Raw genomic sequence first — 26390 nt, 5'->3', positions numbered from 1 at the left:
CTTAATTGAATTACATTAAGTTAGTTAGTTATAATTATAATATACACAATTAATAATACTTTATATTGTTTTAATCATCACGCTTTTTTATTGATAGTTTCGGTCTACAGGTCTCACGTGTTCAACGTGACGTTTATATGAATACGCTTTATGAATAAATATGATTAATAGTTTGTTTAAAGTGAGTTATTTACAATATTTATCAAACTGAACGGGTTTCCGAAAAGGACAGTATCGATCTCTCTGTTATCGATTCCCTGTTTCTGCCATCTTCCTTTACTGTCTGAAGTATCCCACAATGCTTTGCGCCTCTCAGGAGTTGCCAGTCATCGTAGCGAACCAGACGGAGCTCTTTAGTTTCTGCGGATTGTGAGCTGTTTTTCTGCCGAACAGCATGAAGGAGACGGCGGCTAAGCGGCGGGGAGACAAGGCGGGAGGCCGGGACCGGGACTCCAAAGCCGAGAAGCCGAAGGACCCGAAAGACCAGAAGGATCAGAAGGACCCGAAAGACCCGGGCCCGGAGCCGCACGACGTGGAGATGCCGGAGGAGGAGGCGGCTAACGCGGCTAAGCCCAAAGAGCTAGACAGCCTGACCCTGGACGGTAAGGACTTAACCTCCCGGTAAAACAACCGGGACAGTCCGGCACAGTCCCGTACAGTCCCGTATAGCCCGGGACTGGAGGTCCAAACAGTTAGCATGTTAGCATCAGCGGCTAACAAACGATGTGATGGAACTGAATAGTTCTCTAGTAAATATCTAGTTATCATATAGTAAACAGCTAATTATCATCTAATAAACAGCTAGTTATCATATAACGTTAGTAAACATCTAACAAACAGCTAGTTATCATCTAGTAAACATCTAACAAACAGCTAGTTATCATCTAGTAAACATCATTAAACAGCTAGTTATCATCTAGTAAACATCTAACAAACAGCTAGTTATCATCTAGTAAACATCATTAAACAGCTAGTTATCATCTAGTAAACATCTAACAAACAGTTAGTTATCATCTAGTAAACAGCTAGTTATCATCTAGTAACAGCTAGTTATCATCTAACGTTAGTAAACATCTAACAAACAGCTAGTTATCATCTAGTAAACAGCTAGTTATCATCTAACTTTAGTAAACATCTAACAAACAGCTAGTTATCTAGTAAACAGCTAGTGAACATATAATAAGCAGCTAGTTATCATCTAGTTAGCTAATAAACAGCTAGTTATAATCTAGTAAACAACTAATTATCATCTAGTATACAGCTAGTTATCATCTAGTAAACATCTAATAAACAGCTAGTTATCATCTAGTAAACAACAAGTTATCTTTTAGTATACAGCTAGTTATCTAGTAAACAGCTAATTACCATCTAATAAACATCTAGTTACTCTAGACTCAAACATTATATTACATGTCATTTAGCTGACCCATTTATCCAAAGCGACTTACAATAAGTGAATTCAACCATGAGTACCATCAAGAAAGTAACGTTTCTTCAAGAAATCAGTAAGAGCCGTCCAAGTTCTACTTTCTTTATTCAATGTATAGTTGGAAAATATGTGTTTTTAGTTCCCGGTGGAAGATGTAGAGACTTTCTGCTCCTGATGTCACTGAGGAGCTTGTTCATCCAATCAGGAGCCAGCACAGCAAACAGTCTTGATTATGTTGAGTGTTTAGCTCGAAGTGACGGAGCTACAAGCCGATTGGCCGAAGCCGAGCGGAGTGAACGTGCTGGGGTGTGAGGTTAGACCATGTCCTGGATGTGAAGTTAGACCATGTCCTGGGTGTGAGGTTAGACCATGTCCTGGATGTGAGGTTAGACCATGTCCTGGGTGTGAGGTTAGACCATGTCCTGGGTGTGAGGTTAGACCATGTCCTGGGTGTGAGGTTAGACCATGTCCTGGGTGTGAGGTTAGACCATGTCCTGGATGTGAAGTTAGACCATGTCCTGGGTGTGAGGTTAGACCATGTCCTGGGTGTACGGTTAGACCATGTCCTGGGTGTGAGGTTAGACCATGTCCTGGGTGTGAGGTTAGACCATGTCCTGGGTGTGAGGTTAGACCATGTCCTGGTGTGAGGTTAGACCATGTCCTGGTGTGAGGTTAGACCATGTCCTGGGTGTGAGGTTAGACCATGTCCTGGGTGTGAGGTTAGACCATGTCCTGGGTGTGAGGTTAGACCATGTCCTGGGTGTGAGGTTAGACCATGTCCTGGATGTGAGGTTAGACCATGTCCTGGTGTGAGGTTAGACCATGTCCTGGGTGTGAGGTTAGACCATGTCCTGGGTGTGAGGTTAGACCATGTCCTGGGTGTGAGGTTAGACCATGTCCTGGGTGTGAGGTTAGACCATGTCCTGGGTGTGAGGTTAGACCATGTCCTGGATGTGAGGTTAGACCATGTCCTGGTGTGAGGTTAGACCATGTCCTGGATGTGAGGTTAGACCATGTCCTGGATGTGAGGTTAGACCATGTCCTGGATGTGAGGTTAGACCATGTCCTGGATGTGAGGTTAGACCATGTCCTGGTGTGAGGTTAGACCATGTCCTGGATGTGAGGTTAGACCATGTCCTGGGTGTGAGGTTAGACCATGTCCTGGTGTGAGGTTAGACCATGTCCTGGGTGTGAGGTTAGACCATGTCCTGGGTGTGAGGTTAGACCATGTCCTGGGTGTGAGGTTAGACCATGTCCTGGTGTGAGGTTAGACCATGTCCTGGATGTGAGGTTAGACCATGTCCTGGGTGTGAGGTTAGACCATGTCCTGGGTGTGAGGTTAGACCATGTCCTGGTGTTGTCCGGGAATGTCTGCGACCGTCGGAGTGAGCGTCTGCGAGTTAGCCGTGTTTTCCTGCACGGAGCAAAGCTGGAAATTATACTGTACTGCAAACAGTCCACCACTTGCTGTATCCACCGTATGGCCCGAGACAACATGCATCAACATAATACATTTAAAGGGGATCTGATCAATGGCCTTCATCAGGAGTTTAGTAACGTATAGTGGTAAGAAATACACAAAAAATAATAAAGAAATCACACAAACTGACTTCCGGTACCGTTTAGAGCATGGTTCCAAGAGACCTTCTTTTCAGTTGACATGTTTTACATATGCCTACCAAGTTTCATTAATGTAGGTGAAGCGTAGCACCGGGGCTGCTTAAATTAATGTTTGTAGGGGGCGCTATCGAGCCATATTGCCATTCTGAAGCATTAAAATCGTATCAGGTAACTACATCTTTGACTTTAAATGTGTGTGCTAAGCTTAGTTACGTTTGGAGCATGTTACATTGGTTTATTCGGTCACGGCGAAGGATCAGACCTCACCGCCCTTCAACGAGTCCATACAATCTTCACAGTGAAGCATTATCAAGGTCTTAAGTCTATTCTAAAAACATTCTGAGAGGGATCTGATTAATCTGTGAGGAGAAGGGTAAAAGAGTAGAAAACATGTAACCTACTGTTGCCACTAGGTGGCGCTATGACTAGAATGCAAAATTATCATATGGATGTCTTCAGGGTCAGTGTGTCATGACATATGAGAAATATGGAGCAGATTACATAATGTATTAAAACAACTTACATTTTTATGGTGAATGGTGTTCTTTGCCGTTTAAAACAAAGTTTTATATTTTTTAAATCCTTTGATAACTTTTCACTACTAACTGCCCGACTTTGGAATGAATCAGGTTTAATCTCTTGGAGGAGTTCGCTGTTTTACAACTCCCCAAAACGTGAAGAAAAGGTTAAAAATGTGCCACTAGGTGGCGCTATGACTAGAATGCAAAATTATCATATGGATGTCTACAGGGTCAGTATGTCAGAAATATGAGAAATATGGAGCAGATTAGATCATGTATGGCCGAGTTAAAACAACTTACATTTTCATGGTGAATGGCGGTTCTTTGAAATAGAACCCTACGCACATAGTTTTGAATTTTTAAAATCCTTTTATAACTTTTCATGGCTAAGGTCTCTAGAACACACTGCCCGATTTTGTAATTAATCGGGTTTAAGCTCTAGGAGGAGTTCGCAGTTTTACAACACCCAAAAAAGTGGAAAAAAAACGCAAAAAATGGCGATATTGAGCGATTGACTGCAGCGCCCCCTAATCTTCAAATATTATGAAAAAAATAGGGAACGTTAAGGGACTCAATGTGGACATATGCTAGCGATTTGGTATGGATAGGCCAAGTCATTTGGAAGTTATTTGTCTTTTAAATATGAGGCCGCACCCCTTAAAAGTTAGTTGGCCCATATCTTCTGAACGCAATGAGATATCAACAAGCTTTTGATGACATTGAACCAATGATGAACCATATACATTTTCGTATCAATGGGAACCAGCGTTTAGGAGAAAATGGAAAAAACGTGTTTTTTTAACAAACTTCAAGAGGAGGTCCAAGTGGACATGTGTACCAAATTTCAAGTCAATCGGACATTGTTAGCAAAAACCGCAGGCTTTCTGCCTCAAGGGGGCGCTATAGAGACATTTCGCGATATAAAAATGCGAGTTTGCCAAAATGTCATGTTTTTCGCCAGTCCTGATATGCATGTGAAATTTAAGAACATTTGAGATATGATAAAGGCCACAAAAGGGCAACATTCCTTAGAGAAAAAAATAAGATCAATTCCATGAAATACAATAGGTTCCTCTACGACGATGTCGTCACGAGGACCCTAATAATTATTTACATTCACTATTGTCCATCAAACCAGATCCATCAGACCAGGTCCAGGTGTGACTGAACCCAGATTCTGATATAAATGCAAGTTTCTGTGTTTGTGACCTTAAACTCAAACTGAAGCTCAAAGAAGTTAAAATGTTAAAATGCTACCCCCCCCCCCCAGACATTAAGGAGCATGTGAAGCAGATCGAGAAGGCGGTGTCGGGGAAGGAGCCGAGGTTCGTCCTGCGAGCTCTGAGAGCGCTGCCATCCACCAGCCGTCGCCTGAACACCAACGTGCTCCACAAAGCTGTGTTTGGCTTCTTCACCAACAACATCACCACCAGGGACTTCCTGCTGGGCTTCCTGGACGAGGTCATACCATTACCTTCTAAAGACCTTTAACCAGGCTGTGACCCTTCTAAAGACCTTTAACCAGGCTGTGACCCTTCTAAAGACCTTTAACCAGGCTGTGACCGTTACCTTCTAAAGACCTTTAACCAGGCTGTGACCCTTCTAAAGACCTTTAACCAGGCTGTGACCGTTACCTTCTAAAGACCTTTAACCAGGCTGTGACCCTTCTAAAGACCTTTAACCAGGCTGTGACCCTTCTAAAGACCTTTAACCAGGCTGTGACCGTTACCTTCTAAAGACCTTTAACCAGGCTGTGACCCTTCTAAAGACCTTTAACCAGGCTGTGACCGTTACCTTCTAAAGACCTTTAACCAGGCTGTGACCCTTCTAAAGACCTTTAACCAGGCTGTGACCATTACCTTCTAAATACCTTTAACCAGACGGTGACCATTACCTTCTAAATACCTTTAACCAGACGGTGACCATTACCTTCTAAATACCTTTAACCAGACGGTGACCATTACCTTCTAAATACCTTTAACCAGACGGTGACCATTACCTTCTAAATACCTTTAACCAGACGGTGACCATTACCTTCTAAATACCTTTAACCAGACGGTGACCATTACCTTCTAAATACCTTTAACCAGACGGTGACCATTACCTTCTAAATACCTTTAACCAGACGGTGACCATTACCTTCTAAAGACCTTTAACCAGACTGTGACCATTACACTTATGAGGAATCCTTTTGAAGTCTTGTTTCTAATCAAAACATCAAACAGTCTTGAACCAAACTCCATCCAGATTTCATAGAATTAAGTTAAAAACAATGAGATGATTAAACACAGGAGTCATGTGATCAGTATTGATACCTGCTGCCTGTCTCCACCAGCCGATGGAGATGATGAACGGAGATGTCCAGTTCCGGCCCAGGACGGGGAAAGCAGCGTCGTCTCCTCTGCTGCCGGAGGTGGAGGCTTATCTGCAGCTGCTGCTGGTGGTTCATCTGACCAACAACAAGAGATACACTGAGGTCTTTCTGCCTGTCTGTCTGTGTCTCTGCCTGCCTGTCTGTCTGACTGGCTGATTTATTAGTCAGTCAGATCATTAATAAATCAGCTGTTTTCATGAGCAGAAAAAAGGAAAATATGAGAGTTCATGTAAGTTATTAGATGCTACAGATTCATTTCAGCTCCAGGTGATGACGGTGACGTGTGTTTCAGGCTCAGAAGGTGTCAGACGACCTGCTGCAGAAGATCGGGTCTAAGAACCGCAGAGCTCTGGATCTGGTTGCTGCGAAGTGTTATTATTACCACGCCAGAGTGTACGAGTTCCTCAAGCAGTTTGACACCATGCGCAGGTACACACACACACACACACACACACACACACACACACACACGCACACGCACACGCACAGCTTATTTCTTTTATCTCCAGTTTCCTCCACACCCGTCTTCGTACGGCGACTCTGCGTCACGACGCTGACGGTCAGGCGGTGCTCCTCAACCTGCTGCTCAGGAACTATCTGCACTTCAACCTGTACGACCAGGCCGAGAAGCTGGTGTCCAAGTCGGTGTTCCCTGAACTTGCCAACAACAACGAGTGGGCCAGATACCTGTACTACACAGGTGAGACTGATGCCTGCACTACAGATACCTGTACTACACAGGTGAGACTGATACCTGTACTACAGATACCTGTACTACACAGGTGAGACTGATACCTGTACTACAGATACCTGTACTACACAGGTGAGACTGATACCTGTACTACAGATACCTGTACTACACAGGTGAGACTGATGCCTGTACTACAGATACCTGTACTACACAGGTGAGACTGATACCTGTACTACAGATACCTGTACTACACAGGTGAGACTGATACCTGTACTACAGATACCTGTACTACACAGGTGAGACTGATACCTGTACTACACAGGTGAGACTGATGCCTGTACTACACAGGTGAGACTGATGCCTGTACTACAGATACCTGTACTACACAGGTGAGACTGATACCTGTACTACAGATACCTGTACTACACAGGTGAGACTGATACCTGTACTACAGATACCTGTACTACACAGGTGAGACTGATACCTGTACTACACAGGTGAGACTGATACCTGTACTACAGATACCTGTACTACACAGGTGAGACTGATGCCTGCACTACAGATACCTGTACTACACAGGTGAGACTGATGCCTGTACTACACAGGTGAGACTGATGCCTGTACTACACAGGTGAGACTGATACCTGTACTACACAGGTGAGACTGATGCCTGTACTACAGATACCTGTACTACACAGGTGAGACTGATACCTGTACTACAGATACCTGTACTACACAGGTGAGACTGATACCTGTACTACACAGGTGAGACTGATGCCTGTACTACACAGGTGAGACTGATGCCTGTACTACAGATACCTGTACTACACAGGTGAGACTGATACCTGTACTACAGATACCTGTACTACACAGGTGAGACTGATGCCTGTACTACACAGGTGAGACTGATGCCTGTACTACATATACCTGTACTACACAGGTGAGACTGATACCTGTACTACAGATACCTGTACTACACAGGTGAGACTGATACCTGTACTACAGATACCTGTACTACACAGGTGAGACTGATGCCTGTACTACACAGGTGAGACTGATGCCTGTACTACAGATACCTGTACTACACAGGTGAGACTGATACCTGTACTACACAGGTGAGACTGATACCTGTACTACACAGGTGAGACTGATGCCTGTACTACACAGGTGAGACTGATACCTGTACTACACAGGTGAGACTGATACCTGTACTACACAGGTGAGACTGATACCTGTACTACAGATACCTGTACTACACAGGTGAGACTGATACCTGTACTACAGATACCTGTATTACACAGGTGAGACTGATGCCTGTACTACAGATACCTGTACTACACAGGTGAGACTGATGCCTGTACTACAGATACCTGTACTACACAGGTGAGACTGATGCCTGTACTACAGATACCTGTACTACACAGGTGAGACTGATACCTGTACTACACAGGTGAGACTGATGCCTGTACTACACAGGTGAGACTGATGCCTGTACTACACAGGTGAGACTGATGCCTGTACTACAGATACCTGTACTACACAGGTGAGACTGATACCTGTACTACAGATACCTGTACTACACAGGTGAGACTGATGCCTGTACTACACAGGTGAGACTGATACCTGTTCTACAGATACCTGTACTACACAGGTGAGACTGATACCTGTACTACACAGGTGAGACTCATACCTGTACTACAGATACCTGTACTACACAGGTGAGACTGATACCTGTACTACAGATACCTGTACTACACAGGTGAGACTGATGCCTGTACTACAGATACCTGTACTACACAGGTGAGACTGATACCTGTACTACAGATACCTGTACTACACAGGTGAGACTGATGCCTGTACTACACAGGTGAGACTGATACCTGTTCTACAGATACCTGTACTACACAGGTGAGACTGATGCCTGTACTACAGATACCTGTACTACACAGGTGAGACTGATACCTGTACTACACAGGTGAGACTGATACCTGTACTACACAGGTGAGACTCATACCTGTACTACACAGGTGAGACTGATGCCTGTACTACAGATACCTGTACTACACAGGTGAGACTGATACCTGTACTACACAGGTGAGACTGATACCTGTACTACACAGGTGAGACTGATGCCTGTACTACAGATACCTGTACTACACAGGTGAGACTGATACCTGTACTGCAGACACCTGTACTACACAGGTGAGACTGATACCTGTACTACAGATACCTGTACTACACAGGTGAGACTGATGCTTGTACTACACAGGTGAGACTGATACCTGTACTACAGATACCTGTACTACACAGGTGAGACTGATACCTGTACTACAGATACCTGTACTACACAGGTGAGACTGATACCTGTACTACAGATACCTGTACTACACAGGTGAGACTGATGCCTGTACTACAGACACCTGTACTACACAGGTGAGACTGATACCTGTACTACAGATACCTGTACTACACAGGTGAGACTGATACCTGTACTACAGATACCTGTACTACACAGGTGAGACTGATACCTGTACTACACAGGTGAGACTGATACCTGTACTACACAGGTGAAGTCATCTGTGTGTCATGTGACCTGCAGGTCGTATCAAGGCGATCCAGTTGGAGTACTCTGAGGCTCGCAGGACTCTGACCAACGCTCTGAGGAAAGCTCCTCAACACACCGCTGTGGGGTTCAAACAGACGGTCCGTTACACACTGATGCACAAGTTATTACACATGCTCAATTCAATTCAGTTTATTTTGTATAGCCCAATATCACAAATCACAAACTCCCCTCAGAGGGCTTTACAATCTGTACACATACAACATCCCTGACCTTTGACCTCTCATCGGATCAGGAAAAACTCCCCAAAAATAACCTTTGACAGGGAAAAAAGGGAAGAAACCTTCAGGAGAGCAACAGAGGAGGATCCCTCTCCCCGGATGGACAGAAGAATAGATGTCATGTGTACAGAATGAACAGAGTTACAGAGTTACATAAACACATTACATGAATATGACAATGTATGAATGGAACTCCAATCCATGAAACAGAAGGAGGTAGAGAGGAGGGGGGGCGGGGCATCAGCAGGGCCAATGGGAGGCCGGCTCACCAGCATCAGACACCTCCAGGTCCAATGGACCCTATGAGACGTGAAGTCACAACGACTCCGGGAAGGAAGCAGAGTTAATAAGGTGCAATGGAGAGATGTAAATTCATCCATAAGGAGAGAGAGAAGAGGAGATAGGTGCTCAGTGTCATAACATGCATCCATATGTATGTTATGACACATGGATGTTGTTACACGTGTTATGACACATGTAATGTGTTGAGTCCTGTGCGTGATTATAGACATATTGATTTGTGATCAGGTCCACAAGCTGCTGATCGTGGTGGAGTTGCTGCTGGGAGAGATTCCTGACAGACTTCAGTTCAGACAGCCGTCACTGAAGAGGTCCCTGATGCCGTACTTCCTGCTGACTCAGGGTCAGTTGTTGCCCTCTGATGGGTTCCCTTCAGTCCTGTTCCCTTCAGTGTGACAGTGTTTATATCCTCTTTTATCATCTGTGTGTGTGTGTTTACTATGTGTGTGTGCAGCGGTAAGAGCAGGTAACCTGTCCAAGTTCAACATTGTGTTGGAGCAGTTTGGGGAGAAGTTTCAGACCGACGGGACGTACACGCTCATCATCCGCCTGAGACACAACGTCATCAAGACCGGTGAGCCAATCAGTGGACACCTGTGACATCACAGCATGATGTCATCTGATGGACTTTTTGTGATTAACTGTGTGTGTGTGTGCATGCAGGTGTGCGTATGATCAGCCTGTCGTACTCTCGCATCTCTCTGGCCGACATCGCTCAGAAGCTGCAGCTCGACAGTCCAGAGGACGCAGAGTTCATTGTCGCCAAGGTAACGTGGAAACACTCACAATCGCGTTTAAGGACAAACTCGGTCTGACCTTCGTCATCGTCACGCTGCAGAAAACTAGGGAAACGGTTTTCAGGGGGCTACGTTGAGAATTAAGTGTGTGTGTGTGTGTGTGTGTGTGTGTGTGTGTGTGTGTGTGTGTGTGTGTGTGTGTGTGTGTGTGTGTGTGTGTGTGTGTGTGTGTGTGTGTGTGTGTGTGTGTGTGTGTGTGTGTGTGTGTGTGTGTGTGTGTGTGTGTGTGTGTGTGTGTGTGTGTGTGTGTGTGTGTGTGTGTGCGCGCGCGCGCGCGTGTGCGTCCAGGCAATTCGTGACGGCGTAATCGAGGCGAGCATCAACCATGAAAAAGGCTTCGTCCAATCAAAAGAGACGATGGACATCTACGGAACCAGAGAACCTCAACTGGCGTTCCACCAGAGAATCTCCTTTTGCCTGGACATCCACAACATGTCTGTCAAGGTGAGACACACCTGTAGAACTTTGTTGTTGCTTGGTCTTGTTTATCTGTTTATAACGTTAATAGCTGTTTATAACAGTTAATAGCTGTTTATAGTGGTTTATAACAGTTAATAGCTGTTTATAGAGGTTTATAACTGTCTCTTCCTGCAGGCCATGAGGTTTCCTCCTAAAGCTTATAACAAAGACCTGGAGTCAGCAGAGGTAAAACACACATACACACACACACACATATATATATATACATATACACACATATACACATACATGCACAGGGCTAACACACACACAGAGAGGTAACATATACACAATTCAGTGTTGATTTTGTGTGTGTGTGTAGGAGCGTCGGGAGCGTGAGCAGCAGGATCTGGAGTTTGCCAAAGAAATGGCAGAGGATGACGATGACAGCTTCCCATGATCCTCTCTGCTGACTCCCTGTGCGCGTGCACAGTGATGTTATTACCCTCAATCCCCCTCTCTTCCTCCTCCCTGGAGTTGTTTTCCTGCTGTAACCTCTGAACAAATAAAATACACTTTTGGTTTGTTTACATGTGTTTGCTCCTGTGGTTTTCTGGGTAATGTAGTCACACACGGTCTTAGCCGGTGGATCGCCATGGTATCTCTTCTGACGGACCAATCAGAGCTCAGGAAACTAATACCAGATCATATGACACAAATAGTACATTATTACATTACATTACATGTCATTTAGCTGACGCTTTTATCCAAAGCGACTTACAATAAGTGCATTAAACCATGAGTCCAAACTCAGAACAACAAGAATCAAGCAAGTACAATTTCTTCAATAAAAAGAAAATATGAAGAAAAATATATGAAGAAGTTGACGTCATAATTCAGAATAAGAACACAAAAATTAACAAAAAAACTAAATACATTTTACTAGAGAACAAAAGGAGGAACTAAAAAAAACGGAGATATTTAATTTTGATAAATAAATAATGTGGCATGAACCGTATATAAAATTAAATGTGCAAATGAAAATATGGCCTTATAATCTGTGAATGATGCTTCAGCAGACTACACACATATATATATTTATATACATATGTATGTATATGTGTATATATATATATATATATATATATATATATATATGTATGTATGTGTGTGTGTGTGTATATAACAGAGCCTTCAGTTATATATAAAGACTCCGGGGAGGAAGCAGAGTTAATAAGGTGCAATGGAGAGATGTAAATTCATCCATAAGGAGAGAGCGAAGAGGAGAGAGGTGCTCAGTGTATCCTAAAACATCCCCCAGCAGCCTATAAGCCTATAGCAGCATATCAAGGGGCTGGACCAGGGCAAACCTGATTCAGCCCTAACTATAAGGACTATTAAAGAGGAAAGTCTTAAGTCTATTCTTGAATGAGGTGACTGTGTCTGCCTCCAGGACTGAAAGTGGAAGCTGGTTCCATAAAAGAGGAGCTTGATAACTGAAGGCTCTGGCTCCCATCCTACTTTTTAGGACTCTAGGAACCACAAGTAGCCCCGCATTTAGTGATCAGCTCTCTAGTGGGGCAATATGGTACTACAAGCTCCTTAAGATATGATGGTGCATCACCAATCAAGGCTTTGTAGGTGAGGAGAAGAATTTTAAATGTGATTCTTGATTTTACAGGGAGCCAGTGCAGAGCAGCTAATACAGGAGTCATGTGATCTCTTTTCTTAGTTTTTGTGAGTACACGAGCTGCAGCATTCTGGATCAACTGGAGGGATTTAAGAGACTTATTAGAGCAGCCTGATAATAAGGAGTTGCAGTAATCTAGTCTGGAAGTAACAAACGCGTGAACCAGCTTTTCTGCATCTTTTTGAGACAAGATGTGTCTGATTTTTTAAATGTTACGTAGATGAAAAAATGCAATCCTTGAGATTTGCTTAACGTGGGAGTTAAAGGACAAGTCTGGGTCAAAGATAACTAGAGATTCTTTACAGTGGTGTTGGATGCCAGGGAAATGCCATCTACAGAAACCACATCACCAGATAATTGATCTCTGAGGTGTTCAGGGCCAGTAAAATAACTTCAGTTTTGTCTGAGTTTAACATCAGGAAGTTGCAGGTCATCCATGTTTTTATGTCTTTAAGACATTCTTGAATTTTAGCGAGCTGGTTGGTCTCCTCTGGTTTGATCGATAGATATAATTGAGTATCATCTGCATAGCAATGAAAGTTTATGGAGTGTTTCCTGATAATATTGCCCAAAGGAAGCATATATAAGGTAAATAAAATTGGTCCAAGCACAGAACCTTGTGGAACTCCGTGATTAACGTTGGTGGTCATTGAGGCTTCATCGTTTACAAATACAAACTGAGATCGATCTGATAAATAGGATTTAAACCAACTTAGTGCGGTACCTGAAATGCCAATCGACTGATCCAGTCTCTGTAATAGGATGTCATGATCAATGGTGTCGAACGCAGCACTAAGGTCTAACAAGACCAGTACAGAGATGAGTCCTTTATCAGCACTAAGGTCTAACAAGACCAGTACAGAGATGAGTCCTTTATCAGCACTAAGGTCTAATAAGACCAGTACGGAGATGAGTCCTTTATCGGCACTAAGGTCTAACAAGACCAGTACAGAGATGAGTCCTTTATCGGCACTAAGGTCTAACAAGACAAGTACAGAGATGAGTCCTTTATCAGCACTAAGGTCTAATAAGACCAGTACAGAGATGAGTCCTTTATCAGCACTAAGGTCTAACAAGACCAGTACAGAGATGAGTCCTTTATCAGCACTAAGGTCTAACAAGACCAGTACAGAGATGAGTCCTTTATCAGCACTAAGGTCTAACAAGACCAGTACAGAGATGAGTCCTACTTTCTCCAGGATCTTAGAGAGGAAGGGAAGGTTAGAGATCGGTCTGTAGTTAGCCAACACCTCTGGATTAAGAGTGGTCTTCTTCAGGAGAGGTTTAATTACAGCTACTTTGAAGGAATGTGGTACATGGCCTGTTAGCAAAGACACATTAACAATATCCAGCAGAGAGGTGCCAATTAAAGGCAACACGTCTTGAATCAGCCTTGTTGGGATGGGGTCCAAGAGACAGGTAGACGGTTTAGAAGTAGAAACCGTTGAAGACAATTGGTCTAGGTTAATGGGAGAAAAGCTATCCAAATATACACCAGGGCATACAGCCGTTTCCAAGGCCACTCCTCTTGATGACAGATCGGCAGTAGTTAAGGGCAAGAGATCATCAATCTTGCCTCTAATAGTTCAAATCTTTTCCTTGAAGAAGTTCATGAAGTCATTACTACTGAGGTCTATAGGAATACACGGCTCCACAGAGCTGTGACTCTGTCAGCCTGGCTACAGTGCTAAAGAGAACCCTGGGGTTGTTCTTATTTTTCTCTATTACTGATGAGTAATAGGCTGCTCTGGCATTACGGAGAGCCTTTTTATATGTTTTAAGACTATCTCGCCAAACTAAGCGTGATTCTTCCAGATTGGTGGAACGCCATATACTTTAAAGCTTTGGTGAAGTTTGCTTTAGATTGCAGGTCTGAGGGTTCTACCAGGGAGCAAACCTCCTTTGCCTCACTCTCATAATGAGAGTAGTAGCATGATGAAGAGGTTATAACACATTCAATGTATATGACATGACTAATATAATGAGAGTAGGAACATGATAAATAAGTTATAACGCATTCAATGTACATGACATGATGATTCATATTGTGAGAAAGGTGAGGATGACTATGATAGTCAGTCAAGAGCTGTGAGTCTTTCCCTGTAAGGGCGGCGGTTTGTGACTCAGTGGTTTTTCTGCTCTGATGCAACATTTCTGCAGCTCTGACCCAAGAGGCTGCTGGGAAACTGCTCCTGGATCTGTTTACTTCAGCCCGTTTCATCAGAGCAGAAAAACCTCTGAGTCACAAGGAAGTGGAAGCAAGAGTAAAGTTTTGTTTGCTAAATTGTTCTTGATTCTTGTTGTTCTGAGTTTGGACTCACGGTTTAATGCACTTATTGTAAGTCACTTTGGATAAAAGCGTCAGCTAAATGTCATGAAATGTAATGTAATGTGATGTAGTGTAAATGCCCCCTTACTGAAGTCAGTGCTTCCTCGTGGTCTTCCTCAAGGTTTCCTCTTGGTCTTCCTCATGGTCTTCGTCGTGGTCTTCCTCTTGTTCTTCCTCGTGTTCTTCCTTGTGGTCTTCATCTTGTTCTTCCTTGTGGTCTTCGACTTGTTCTTCTTCTTGTTCTTCCTCGTGGTCTTCCTCATAGTCTTCCTCGTTGTCTTCCACTCGCTCTTCCTCGTGGTCTTCCTCGTAGTCTTCCTCGTTGTCTTCCATTTGTTTTTCCTCTTGTTCTTCCACTTGTTCTGCCTCGTGGTCTTCCTCGTAGTCTTCCTCGTTGTCTTCCATTTGTTTTTCCTGTTGTCTTACCACTTGTTCTTCCTCGTAGTCTTCCTCGTTGTCTTCCACTTGTTCTTCCTCGTAGTCTTCCTCATTGTCTTCCACTTGTTCTTCCACTTGTTCTTCCTAGTAGTCTTCCTCGCTGTCTTCCACTTGTTTTTCCTGTTGTTCTTCCACTTGTACTTCCTCATGGTCTTCCCCTTGTTTTTCCTCGTTGTCTTCCCCTTGTTTTTCCTCGTGGTCTTCCCCTTGTTCTTCCTCGTTGTCTTCCCCTTGTTCTTCCTCGTTGTCTTCCCCTTGTTTTTCCTCGTTGTCTTCCCCTTGTTTTTCCTCGTTGTCTTCCCCTTGTTTTTCCTCGTTGTCTTCCCCTTGTTCTTCCTCGTTGTCTTCCCCTTTTTCTTCCTCGTTGTCTTCCCCTTTTTCCTCGTTGTCTTCCCCTTGTTCTTCCTCGTGGTCTTCCCCTTTTTCTTCCTCGTTGTCTTCCCCTTGTTCTTCCTCGTGGTCTTCCCCTTTTTCTTCCTCGTTGTCTTCCCCTTGTTTTTCCTCGTTGTCTTCCCCTTGTTTTTCCTCGTGGTCTTCCCCTTGTTCTTCCTCGTGGTCTTCCCCTTTTTCTTCCTCGTTGTCTTCCCCTTGTTCTTCCTCGTGGTCTTCCCCTTTTTCTTCCTCGTTGTCTTCCCCTTGTTCTTCCTCGTTGTCTTCCCCTTGTTTTTCCTCGTGGTCTTCCTCTTTTTCTTCCTCGTTGTCTTCCCCTTTTTCTTCCTCGTTGTCTTCCCCTTTTTCTTCCTCGTGGTCTTCCCCTTGTTCTTCCTCGTTGTCTTCCCCTTTTTCTTCCTCGTGGTCTTCCCCTTTTTCTTCCTCGTTGTCTTCCCCTTTTTCTTCCTCGTTGTCTTCCCCTTGTTTTTCCTCGTTGTCTTCCCCTTGTTTTTCCTCGTTGTCTTCCCCTTTTTCTTCCTCGTTGTCTTCCCCTTTTTCCTCGTTGTCTTCCCCTTTTTCTTCCTCGTTGTCTTCCCCTTGTTCTTCCTCGTGGTCTTCCCCTTTTTCTTCCTCGTTGTCTTCCCCTTGTTCTTCCTCGTGGTCTTCCCCTTGTTTTTCCTCGTGGTCTTCCCCTTGTTTTTCCTCGTTGTCTTCCCCTTGTTTTTCCTCGTGGTCTTCCCCTTTTTCTTCCTCGTTGTCTTCCCCTTTTTCTTCGTCGTTGTCTTCCCCTTTTTCTTCCTCGTTGTCTTCCCCTTTTTCTTCCTCGTGGTCTTCCCCTTGTTTTTCCTCGTGGTCTTCCCCTTGTTCTTCCTCGTTGTCTTCCCCTTGTTCTTCCTCGTTGTCAGTCATGGTACTGTGACATTACTGGATTTAAAGAAAGATAATGTGAGTTTTGAAAGAGGAAAATAATCTTTCAATAAAATGCACCCTTTACTGTCCAACCGTAACACCTGAGGCTGTGGACAGCATTCTCCCTTTAAAACAGCGTGTGGAGCTACTGACACAGAAACTAAAGTGTCCCTCATTCTCATGCTGCTCGCTCCACCTTAAAACAACTGGAAGCACTTCCCTCGTCTCAAAGTCAATGGGTTTCCGGTGGGATTGCTGAAATAAGGTCCGAAGAGATTTTAACGTTTTGTTCTACTACATCAAATACTTTGGTAAATAACCCTGTTGTGAATTTTGCACAACTATTTACATGAGCGCAAAAAGGAGGATCAAATAGGACCGTCTTTATCTCCAAATCATTAACGCTTTTCCTCGTGGTCTTCCCCTTGTTCTTCCTCGTGGTCTTCCCCTTTTTCTTCCTTGTTGTCTTCCCCTTTTTCCTTCTCGTTGTCTTCCCCTTTTTCCTCCTCGTGGTCTTCCCCTTGTTCTTCCTCGTGGTCTTCCCCTTGTTCTTCCTCGTGGTCTTCACTTTGTTCTTCCTCGTGGTCTTCCCCTTGTTCTTCCTCGTGGTCTTCCCCTTGTTTTTCCTCGTGGTCTTCCCTTTGTTTTTCCTCGTGGTCTTCCCCTTGTTTTTCCTCGTGGTCTTCCCCTTGTTCTTCCTCGTTGTCTTCCCCTTGTTTTTCCTCGTGGTCTTCCCCTTGTTTTTCCTCGTGGTCTTCCCCTTGTTTTTCCTCGTGGTCTTCCCCTTGTTCTTCCTCGTTGTCTTCCCCTTTTTCTTCCTTGTTGTCTTCCCCTTTTTCCTTCTCGTTGTCTTCCCCTTTTTCCTTCTCGTTGTCTTCCCCTTTTTCTTCCTCGTGGTCTTCCCCTTGTTCTTCCTCGTGGTCTTCACTTTGTTTTTCCTCGTGGTCTTCCCCTTGTTCTTCCTCGTGGTCTTCCCCTTGTTTTTCCTCGTGGTCTTCCCCTTGTTTTTCCTCGTGGTCTTCCCTTTGTTTTTCCTCGTGGTCTTCCCCTTGTTTTTCCTCGTGGTCTTCCCCTTGTTCTTCCTCGTTGTCTTCCCCTTGTTTTTCCTCGTGGTCTTCCCCTTGTTTTTCCTCGTGGTCTTCCCCTTGTTTTTCCTCGTGGTCTTCCCCTTGTTCTTCCTCGTTGTCTTCCCCTTGTTTTTCCTCGTGGTCTTCCCCTTGTTTTTCCTCGTGGTCTTCCCCTTGTTTTTCCTCGTGGTCTTCCCCTTGTTCTTCCTCGTTGTCTTCCCCTTGTTCTTCCTCGTGGTCTTCCCCTTGTTTTTCCTCGTGGTCTTCCCCTTGTTCTTCCTCGTGGTCTTCCCCTTGTTTTTCCTCGTGGTCTTCCCCTTGTTCTTCCTCGTTGTCTTCCCCTTGTTCTTCCTCGTTGTCTTCCCCTTGTTTTTCCTCGTGGTCTTCCCCTTGTTTTTCCTCGTGGTCTTCCCCTTGTTTTTCCTCGTGGTCTTCCCCTTGTTCTTCCTCGTTGTCTTCCCCTTGTTCTTCCTCGTTGTCTTCCCCTTGTTCTTCCTCGTTGTCTTCCCCTTGTTCTTCCTCGTGGTCTTCCCCTTGTTTTTCCTCGTGGTCTTCCCCTTTTTCTTCCTTGTTGTCTTCCCCTTTTTCCTTCTCGTGGTCTTCCCCTTGTTTTTCCTCGTTGTCTTCCCCTTGTTCTTCCTCGTGGTCTTCCCCTTTTTCTTCCTTGTTGTCTTCCCCTTGTTTTTCCTCGTGGTCTTCCCCTTGTTTTTCCTCGTGGTCTTCCCCTTGTTTTTCCTCGTGGTCTTCCCCTTGTTCTTCCTCGTTGTCTTCCCCTTGTTCTTCCTCGTTGTCTTCCCCTTGTTCTTCCTCGTTGTCTTCCCCTTGTTCTTCCTCGTTGTCTTCCCCTTGTTTTTCCTCGTGGTCTTCCCCTTGTTTTTCCTCGTGGTCTTCCCCTTGTTTTTCCTCGTGGTCTTCCCCTTGTTCTTCCTCGTTGTCTTCCCCTTGTTCTTCCTCGTTGTCTTCCCCTTGTTCTTCCTCGTTGTCTTCCCCTTGTTCTTCCTCGTGGTCTTCCCCTTGTTTTTCCTCGTGGTCTTCCCCTTTTTCTTCCTTGTTGTCTTCCCCTTTTTCCTTCTCGTGGTCTTCCCCTTGTTTTTCCTCGTTGTCTTCCCCTTGTTTTTCCTCGTGGTCTTCCCCTTTTTCCTTCTCGTGGTCTTCCCCTTGTTTTTCCTCGTTGTCTTCCCCTTGTTCTTCCTCGTGGTCTTCCCCTTGTTTTTCCTCGTGGTCTTCCCCTTGTTTTTCCTCGTGGTCTTCCCCTTTTTCTTCCTTGTTGTCTTCCCCTTTTTCCTTCTCGTTGTCTTCCCCTTTTTCCTTCTCGTTGTCTTCCCCTTGTTCTTCCTCGTGGTCTTCCTCTTTTTCTTCCTCTCACTGAAGAAGACCAGGAGCCGGTTAAAGATCTGGAGAAGTAAGGCCAGTAAGGGAACTCATATTTCATATAAAACATGGTTCTAGTTTCATATTTGATTCTTTATTACCACACTGTAAAATATATACGAGTACTTTGTGTTGGTAGTACTTCAGATACAGTATTGAAGTACTTTATATACTGCAGGTGCTTGTTCATTGAATCTTGACGTGACACGTTCAAGGTAGTTGGATCAATAAGTGTCCTCTTTGAGATTATGGCGATATTAGATATTTAGAAAGTCGGGAGACGTAACATTGATGTACAAGTACCTTTACTCAAGTACTTTACTCTAGTATTTGCATTTCATGATACGTTATACTTCTGCTTTACTACGTTTATCTGAGATGGAGAAGTTTTTAAAATACGATTAAATATAGACCGAAATACAACAACTGTATTATATGTTTCGGTCTATATTTAATCTGCTGAGTATGAACCATAATCAATAATAAATCAAACAGGAAATAAGGAGTACTTTTACTTTTGATACTTTTTACTTTTAATGAAGAACTCCTATAATGTCATTTTAATATATTGTTTATCACTTTTAATGAAGCAAACAAATACTCTATTGCTGCCTAATAATAATAATAATCATTCATAATATTTATTATTATTATTAATAATAATAATAATAATACTATGTGTGTCTAATGACAAACTGACACATGTAAAGCTACACAGAAGAACCTTTAATGACTCCGTTTCACAATCCGCGGACCTGATGGTGGCGTCAGGTGTGGAGTCACGTGACTCACCTCCGCAGGTGAGACCGTCAACGGAAACCCCCGCGGCAACGGGAGCAGATAAAGAGCCCGAGCTGCGGATGGAAGCTGAAGGACGTGAGCGAGTTTACAGGCGGACCGAGACCCCACCGAGACCCGGACCGAGACCCCACCGAGACCGGACCGAGACCCGGACCGAGACCCCGACCCCGACGGACATGAACACTGCCATCGGTGAGGACGAACTTGTCTGCATGCGACTTAAATCAGCAGAAACGTGCATGAAGTTTGGAGGAGAAAGTTTTCATGGTATGGAGGGTTATAAGTGCTGTATATGGAGGGTTATAAGTGCTGCATATGGAGGGTTATAAGTGTTGAATGTAGAGGGTTATTAGTGCCAAATGTAGAGGGTTATTAGTGCCAAATGTAGAGATTATTAGTGCCGAATGTAGAGGGTTATTAGTGCCGAATGTAGAGGGTTATTAGTGCCGAATGTAGAGGGTTATTAGTGCCAAATGTGGAGATTATTAGTGCCAAATGTGGAGATTATTAGTGCCAAATGTGGAGATTATTAGTGCCAAATGTAGAGATTATTAGTGCCAAATGTGGAGATTATTAGTGCCAAATGTGGAGATTATTAGTGCCAAATGTGGAGATTATTAGTGCCAAATGTGGAGATTATTAGTGCCAAATGTAGAGATTATTAGTGCCAAATGTGGAGATTATTAGTGCCAAATGTGGAGATTATTAGTGCCAAATGTAGAGATTATTAGTGCCAAATGTGGAGATTATTAGTGCCAAATGTGGAGATTATTAGTGCCAAATGTGGAGATTATTAGTGCCAAATGTAGAGAGTTATTAGTGCCGAATGTAGAGGGTTATTAGTGCCAAATGTGGAGGGTTATTAGTGCCGAATGTAGAGGGTTGTTAGTGCCGAATGTGGAGGGTTGTTAGTGCCGAATGTAGAGATTATTAGTGCCAAATGTGGAGATTATTAGTGCCAAATGTGGAGATTATTAGTGCCAAATGTGGAGATTATTAGTGCCAAATGTAGAGATTATTAGTGCCAAATGTGGAGATTATTAGTGCCAAATGTGGAGATTATTAGTGCCAAATGTGGAGATTATTAGTGCCAAATGTAGAGAGTTATTAGTGCCGAATGTAGAGGGTTATTAGTGCCAAATGTGGAGGGTTATTAGTGCCGAATGTAGAGGGTTGTTAGTGCCGAATGTGGAGGGTTGTTAGTGCCGAATGTAGAGATTATTAGTGCCAAATGTGGAGATTATTAGTGCCAAATGTGGAGATTATTAGTGCCAAATGTGGAGATTATTAGTGCCAAATGTAGAGATTATTAGTGCCAAATGTGGAGATTATTAGTGCCAAATGTGGAGATTATTAGTGCCAAATGTGGAGATTATTAGTGCCAAATGTAGAGATTATTAGTGCCAAATGTGGAGATTATTAGTGCCAAATGTGGAGATTATTAGTGCCAAATGTAGAGAGTTATTAGTGCCGAATGTAGAGGGTTATTAGTGCCAAATGTGGAGGGTTATTAGTGCCAAATGTAGAGATTATTAGTGCCAAATGTGGAGATTATTAGTGCCAAATGTGGAGGGTTATTAGTGCCAAATGTAGAGGGTTATTAGTGCCAAATGTGGAGGGTTATTAGTGCCAAATGTGGAGGGTTATTAGTGCCAAATGTAGAGGGTTATTAGTGCCGAATGTAGAGAGTTATTAGTGCCAAATGTAGAGGGTTATTAGTGCCAAATGTAGAGAGTTATTAGTGCCAAATGTGGAGGGTTATTAGTGCCAAATGTAGAGAGTTATTAGTCCAGAATGTAGAGGGTTATTAGTGCCAAATGTGGAGGGTTATTAGTGCCAAATGTGGAGGGTTATTAGTGCCAAATGTAGAGGGTTATTAGTGCCAAATGTAGAGGGTTATTAGTGCCAAATGTAGAGGGTTATTAGTGCCAAATGTAGAGGGTTATTTGTGTCATGTGGAGGGTTATTAGTGCCAAATGTAGAGGGTTATTTGTGTCATGTGGAGGGTTATTAGTGCCGGGCGTGCAGTGAGAATACTGTTAGCATTTAGCAGTACTGTAGCCTCATGGAGCTGCTAGCATGACTACTCTATGGAGGCATTTATTCATCCATCCATCCATCCATCATCCATCCATCCATCCATCCATTTTCAATACCACTTATCCTCATTAGGGTCGCGGGGCGCTGGAGCCTATCCCAGCTGACATAGGGCGAAGGCAGGGGACACCCTGGACAGGCCGCCAGTCCATCGAGGGCAGCATTTATTCATTAAAATGTTAAATTAATTCTTCACAATAAACTTGCACAGTACATTTGTTCTTGTGGCATGATCAATGTTTGTTTATTGAATATTGATCAGAGAGGTCTGATGACTTTATTATTTCAGTCGTTCACAAGAACAACATTTGGGTTGCAGGTTGTTATTTGTCTTTAATATTTCTATTTATTATAACATATCAATAAATTAGAACTCATTTATTTATTTAAGTAATTATTCATGCTCATACTTAAATACAATTTTCTCAGTCAGTATTTAGTATAGTTTACTTAAAATGAACGATAATAATAATAAAAATAATGATGATGGTGATGATGATGATGATGATGATGATGATGATGGTTCTCCCTACAGTCGCCGCTCTGCTGCACTGCTTCCTGTTGGCAGATTTAATCCAATCAGCTCCCACCATCTCGCCGGCCAACTGGCCGGCCGACTCGTCAGCGGCACTCAGAGCGGCGGCCGAGCGAGTGAAGACACTGGTGGAGAAAATCCTGAGGGACGTGCCCGCCGCGCACGCCGCTACCGTCACCATCGAGGTAAAATAGGCGCGTGATTGGCTGCTACAGCGGCTCGACTCCTCTTGGCTGTTGTTCTTCTTCATGTGTTGATTACTTCTTCCTGGTCTCCTAAGGGTTTGACCCTTGACTCCGCACACACAACAAACCTGCAGATGATGGTGACATCACTGGGCATCCCCGCCGCCCCCGTCCTCAAGCCGCCGTCCGAGCGCTTCACGCTGGTCAGTCTTCATGTTCTTCAGGAGCTTCTCTAGGTTCCTTTAATCCCATCAGAGGTTCTCGCGGTAGAATTAACAAAACTTAATCCGTGTGTCGCCTCCTGCAGGACGTCTGTATGAGCCGAATGTCTGCCGGCAGCCGGCTGTACCAAAGGCTGCTGGGAGATTTATCTGACCGGCTGAGCGGACTGAGCGACCTGCAGGCCGACCTGAGAGACCTGCAGACGCACATCAGAAAGGTGACGCACACACCTGACGCAATGTCATCACATGGCCTCATCCCATGACCTCACCACTGACTCTGTGTTTGTCCTTCAGATGGAGGAGGCGGCTCATCTCGATGTCGCGGATCAGAACCAGAGCCTGGACCTGGCCTCCCGTCTCCACAGTAACTATGAGCTGCAGGTGGCGGCCCACCTGACGCTGACGCAGCTCCGCTCCTTTAGTCATGATCTCATCCGCAGCCTGAGAGCCGTCGCCACCTACAGACCCCAGCCTGCAGGTGCACGCTAAGCCCCGCCCACCAGGAGCACACGGGATCAAGGTGGGGAAACGAAACAAAGCCGGCATCCTAAGGTCATGACCTTTATGACCGACCGTCTGCGTCTTCCTGCAGTGCATCATGGGAGATATTTTATGAAGGTGTTCATAAAAGAAGGATTTCATACCTTTTTTAGTTCATCAAACTTCAGCCCTCCATCTGAGAACCACATCGAGATAAGGGAAGGAAGGATGGAGGGAATAAAAGCTCAGTTCCTGATCTCTGGTCAGTAAAGAAGCTCCCGGAGAAAGAAGATTGACCTCCAAGTGAGACGTCCCTCTGCAGAGACTATCTTTGAGACTTTACTTTATGCACTTTTTTCCCAACTGAGGACATTTTATTCAATTGGATTTATTTTATATAGCCCAAAATTACAAATTACAAACTTCCTTCAGAGGGCTTTACAATCTGTACACATACGACATCCCTGACCTTTGACCTCACATCGGATCAGGAAAAACTCCCCAAAAATAACCTTTCACAGGGAAAAAAGGGAAGAAACCTTCAGGAGAGCAACAGAGGAGGATCCCTCTCCCCGGATGGACAGAAGAATAGATGTCATGTGACCAGATGAACAGAGTTACAGAGTTACATAAACACATTACATGAATATGACAATGTATGAATGGAACTCCAATCCATGAAACAGAAGGAGGTAGAGAGGAGGGGGCGGGGCATCAGCAGGGCCAATGGGAGGCCGGTTCACCAGCATCAGACACCTCCAGGTCCAATGGACCCTATGAGACGTGAAGTCACAACGACTCCGGGGAGGAAGCAGAGTTAATAAGGTGCAATGGAGAGATGTAAATTCATCCATAAGGAGAGAGAGAAGAGGAGAGAGGTGCTCAGTGTATCCTAAAACATCCCCCAGCAGCCTATAAGCCTATAGCAGCATATCAAGGGGCTGGACCAGGGCAAACCTGATTCAGCCCTAACTATAAGCACTATTAAAGAGGAAAGTCTTAAGTCTATTCTTGAATGAGGTGACTGTGTCTGCCTCCTGGACTGAAAGTGGAAGCTGGTTCCATAAAAGAGGAGCTTGATAACTGAAGGCTCTGGCTCCCATTCTACTTTTTAGGACTCTAGGAACCACAAGTAGCCCCGCATTTAGTGAGCGCAGCTCTCTAGTGGGGCAATATGGTACTACAAGCTCCTTAAGATATGATGGTGCATCACCAATCAAGGCTTTGTAGGTGAGGAGAAGAATTTTAAATGTGATTCTTGATTTTACAGGGAGCCAGTGCAGAGCAGCTAATACAGGAGTCATGTGATCTCTTTTCTTAGTTTTTGTGAGTACACGAGCTGCAGCATTCTGGATCAACTGGAGGGACTTAAGAGACTTATTAGAGCAGCCTGATAATAAGGAGTTGCAGTAATCTAGTCTGGAAGTAACAAACGCGTGAACCAGCTTTTCTGCATCTTTTTGAGACAAGATGTGCCTGATTTTTGAAATGTTACATAGATGAAAAAATGCAATCCTTGAGATTTGCTTAACGTGGAGTTAAAGGACAAGTCTGGGTCAAAGATAACTAGAGATTCTTTACAGTGGTGTTGGATGCCAGGGAAATGCCATCTACAGAAACCACATCACCAGATAATTGATCTCTGAGGTGTTCAGGGCCAGTAAAATAACTTCAGTTTTGTCTGAGTTTAACATCAGAAAGTTGCAGGTCATCCATGTTTTTATGTCTTTAAGACATTCTTGAATTTTAGCGAGCTGGTTGGTCTCCTCTTGTTTGATCGATAGATATAATTGAGTATCGTCTGCATAGCAATGAAAGTTTATGGAGTGTTTCCTGATAATATTGCCCAAAGGAAGCATATATAAGGTAAATAAAATTGGTCCAAGCACAGAACCTTGTGGAACTCCGTGATTAACGTTGGTGGTCATTGAGGCTTCATCGTTTACAAATACAAATTGAGATCGATCTGATAAATAGGATTTAAACCAACTTAGTGCGGTACCTGAAATGCCAATCGACTGATCCAGTCTCTGTAATAGGATGTCATGATCAATGGTGTCGAACGCAGCACTAAGGTCTAATAATACCAGTACAGAGATGAGTCCTTTATCAGCACTAAGGTCTAACAAGACCAGTACAGAGATGAGTCCTTTATCAGCACTAAGGTCTAACAAGACCAGTACAGAGATGAGTCCTTTATCAGCACTAAGGTCTAACAAGACCAATACAGAGATGAGTCCTTTATCAGCACTAAGGTCTAACAAGACCACTACAGAGATGAGTCCTTTATCAGCACTAAGGTCTAACAAGACCAGTACAGAGATGAGTCCTTTATCAGCACTAAGGTCTAATAATACCAGTACGGAGATGAGTCCTTTATCAGCACTAAGGTCTAACAAGACCAGTACGGAGATGAGTCCTTTATCAGCACTAAGGTCTAATAATACCAGTACAGAGATGAGTCCTTTATCAGCACTAAGGTCTAACAAGACCAGTACAGAGATGAGTCCTTTATCAGCACTAAGGTCTAACAAGACCAGTACAGAAATGAGTCCTTTATCAGCACTAAGGTCTAACAAGACCAGTACAGAGATGAGTCCTTTATCAGCACTAAGGTCTAACAAGACCAGTACAGAGATGAGTCCTTTATCAGCACTAAGGTCTAACAAGACCAGTACAGAGATGAGTCCTTTATCAGCACTAAGGTCTAACAAGACCAGTACAGAGATGAGTCCTTTATCTGATGCAATTAGGAGGTCATTAGTAATCCTCACCAGTGCTGTCTCTGTGCTGTGGTCTTTTCTAAATCCTGACTGAAACTCCTCAAATAAACTATTCTGATGTAGAAAGTCGCACAACTGATTTGCGACTACTTTCTCAAGGATCTTAGAGAGGAAGGGAAGGTTAGAGATGGGTC

At 44.0% G+C, this 26390-nt stretch overlaps 2 protein-coding genes across 5 annotated transcripts; both read left to right on the top strand.

Moving 5' to 3' along the window:
- The first annotated feature begins 294 nt into the window (after positions 1-294).
- Positions 295-11565, top strand: psmd3 (proteasome 26S subunit, non-ATPase 3). The gene is made up of 12 exons (XM_034539149.1): positions 295-602; positions 4841-5031; positions 5906-6046; positions 6237-6373; positions 6454-6644; positions 9235-9338; positions 10008-10122; positions 10234-10353; positions 10443-10546; positions 10865-11020; positions 11171-11221; positions 11358-11565. The coding sequence occupies exons 1-12, from the start codon at positions 395-397 to the stop codon at positions 11433-11435; spliced, it is 1596 nt and encodes a 531-aa protein (XP_034395040.1). The 5' UTR covers positions 295-394; the 3' UTR covers positions 11436-11565.
- An 8329-nt stretch (positions 11566-19894) lies between these two features.
- LOC117735481 lies at positions 19895-23957 on the top strand. 4 transcript variants are annotated; one of them, XM_034540125.1, is made up of 6 exons: positions 19895-20219; positions 22585-22769; positions 22865-22972; positions 23077-23208; positions 23288-23513; positions 23647-23957. In XM_034540125.1, exons 1-5 carry the CDS (start codon positions 19910-19912, stop codon positions 23480-23482), a joined length of 930 nt encoding a protein of 309 aa, XP_034396016.1. In that variant the 5' UTR covers positions 19895-19909; the 3' UTR covers positions 23483-23513; positions 23647-23957. The 4 variants fall into 4 exon arrangements, with proteins under 4 accessions (XP_034396016.1, XP_034396017.1, XP_034396015.1 ...); XM_034540126.1 differs by having other exon boundaries at positions 19895-20144; positions 23288-23957; XM_034540124.1 differs by having other exon boundaries at positions 23288-23957.
- The last annotated feature ends 2433 nt before the right edge of the window (positions 23958-26390 follow it).

This window comes from Cyclopterus lumpus, chromosome 8, assembly GCF_009769545.1.
Source record: "Cyclopterus lumpus isolate fCycLum1 chromosome 8, fCycLum1.pri, whole genome shotgun sequence".
Taxonomy (NCBI): Eukaryota; Metazoa; Chordata; class Actinopteri; order Perciformes; family Cyclopteridae; genus Cyclopterus; species Cyclopterus lumpus.
Note: the sequence above shows the minus strand (reverse complement) of the source record. Positions and strands in the feature narration are given on the sequence as shown.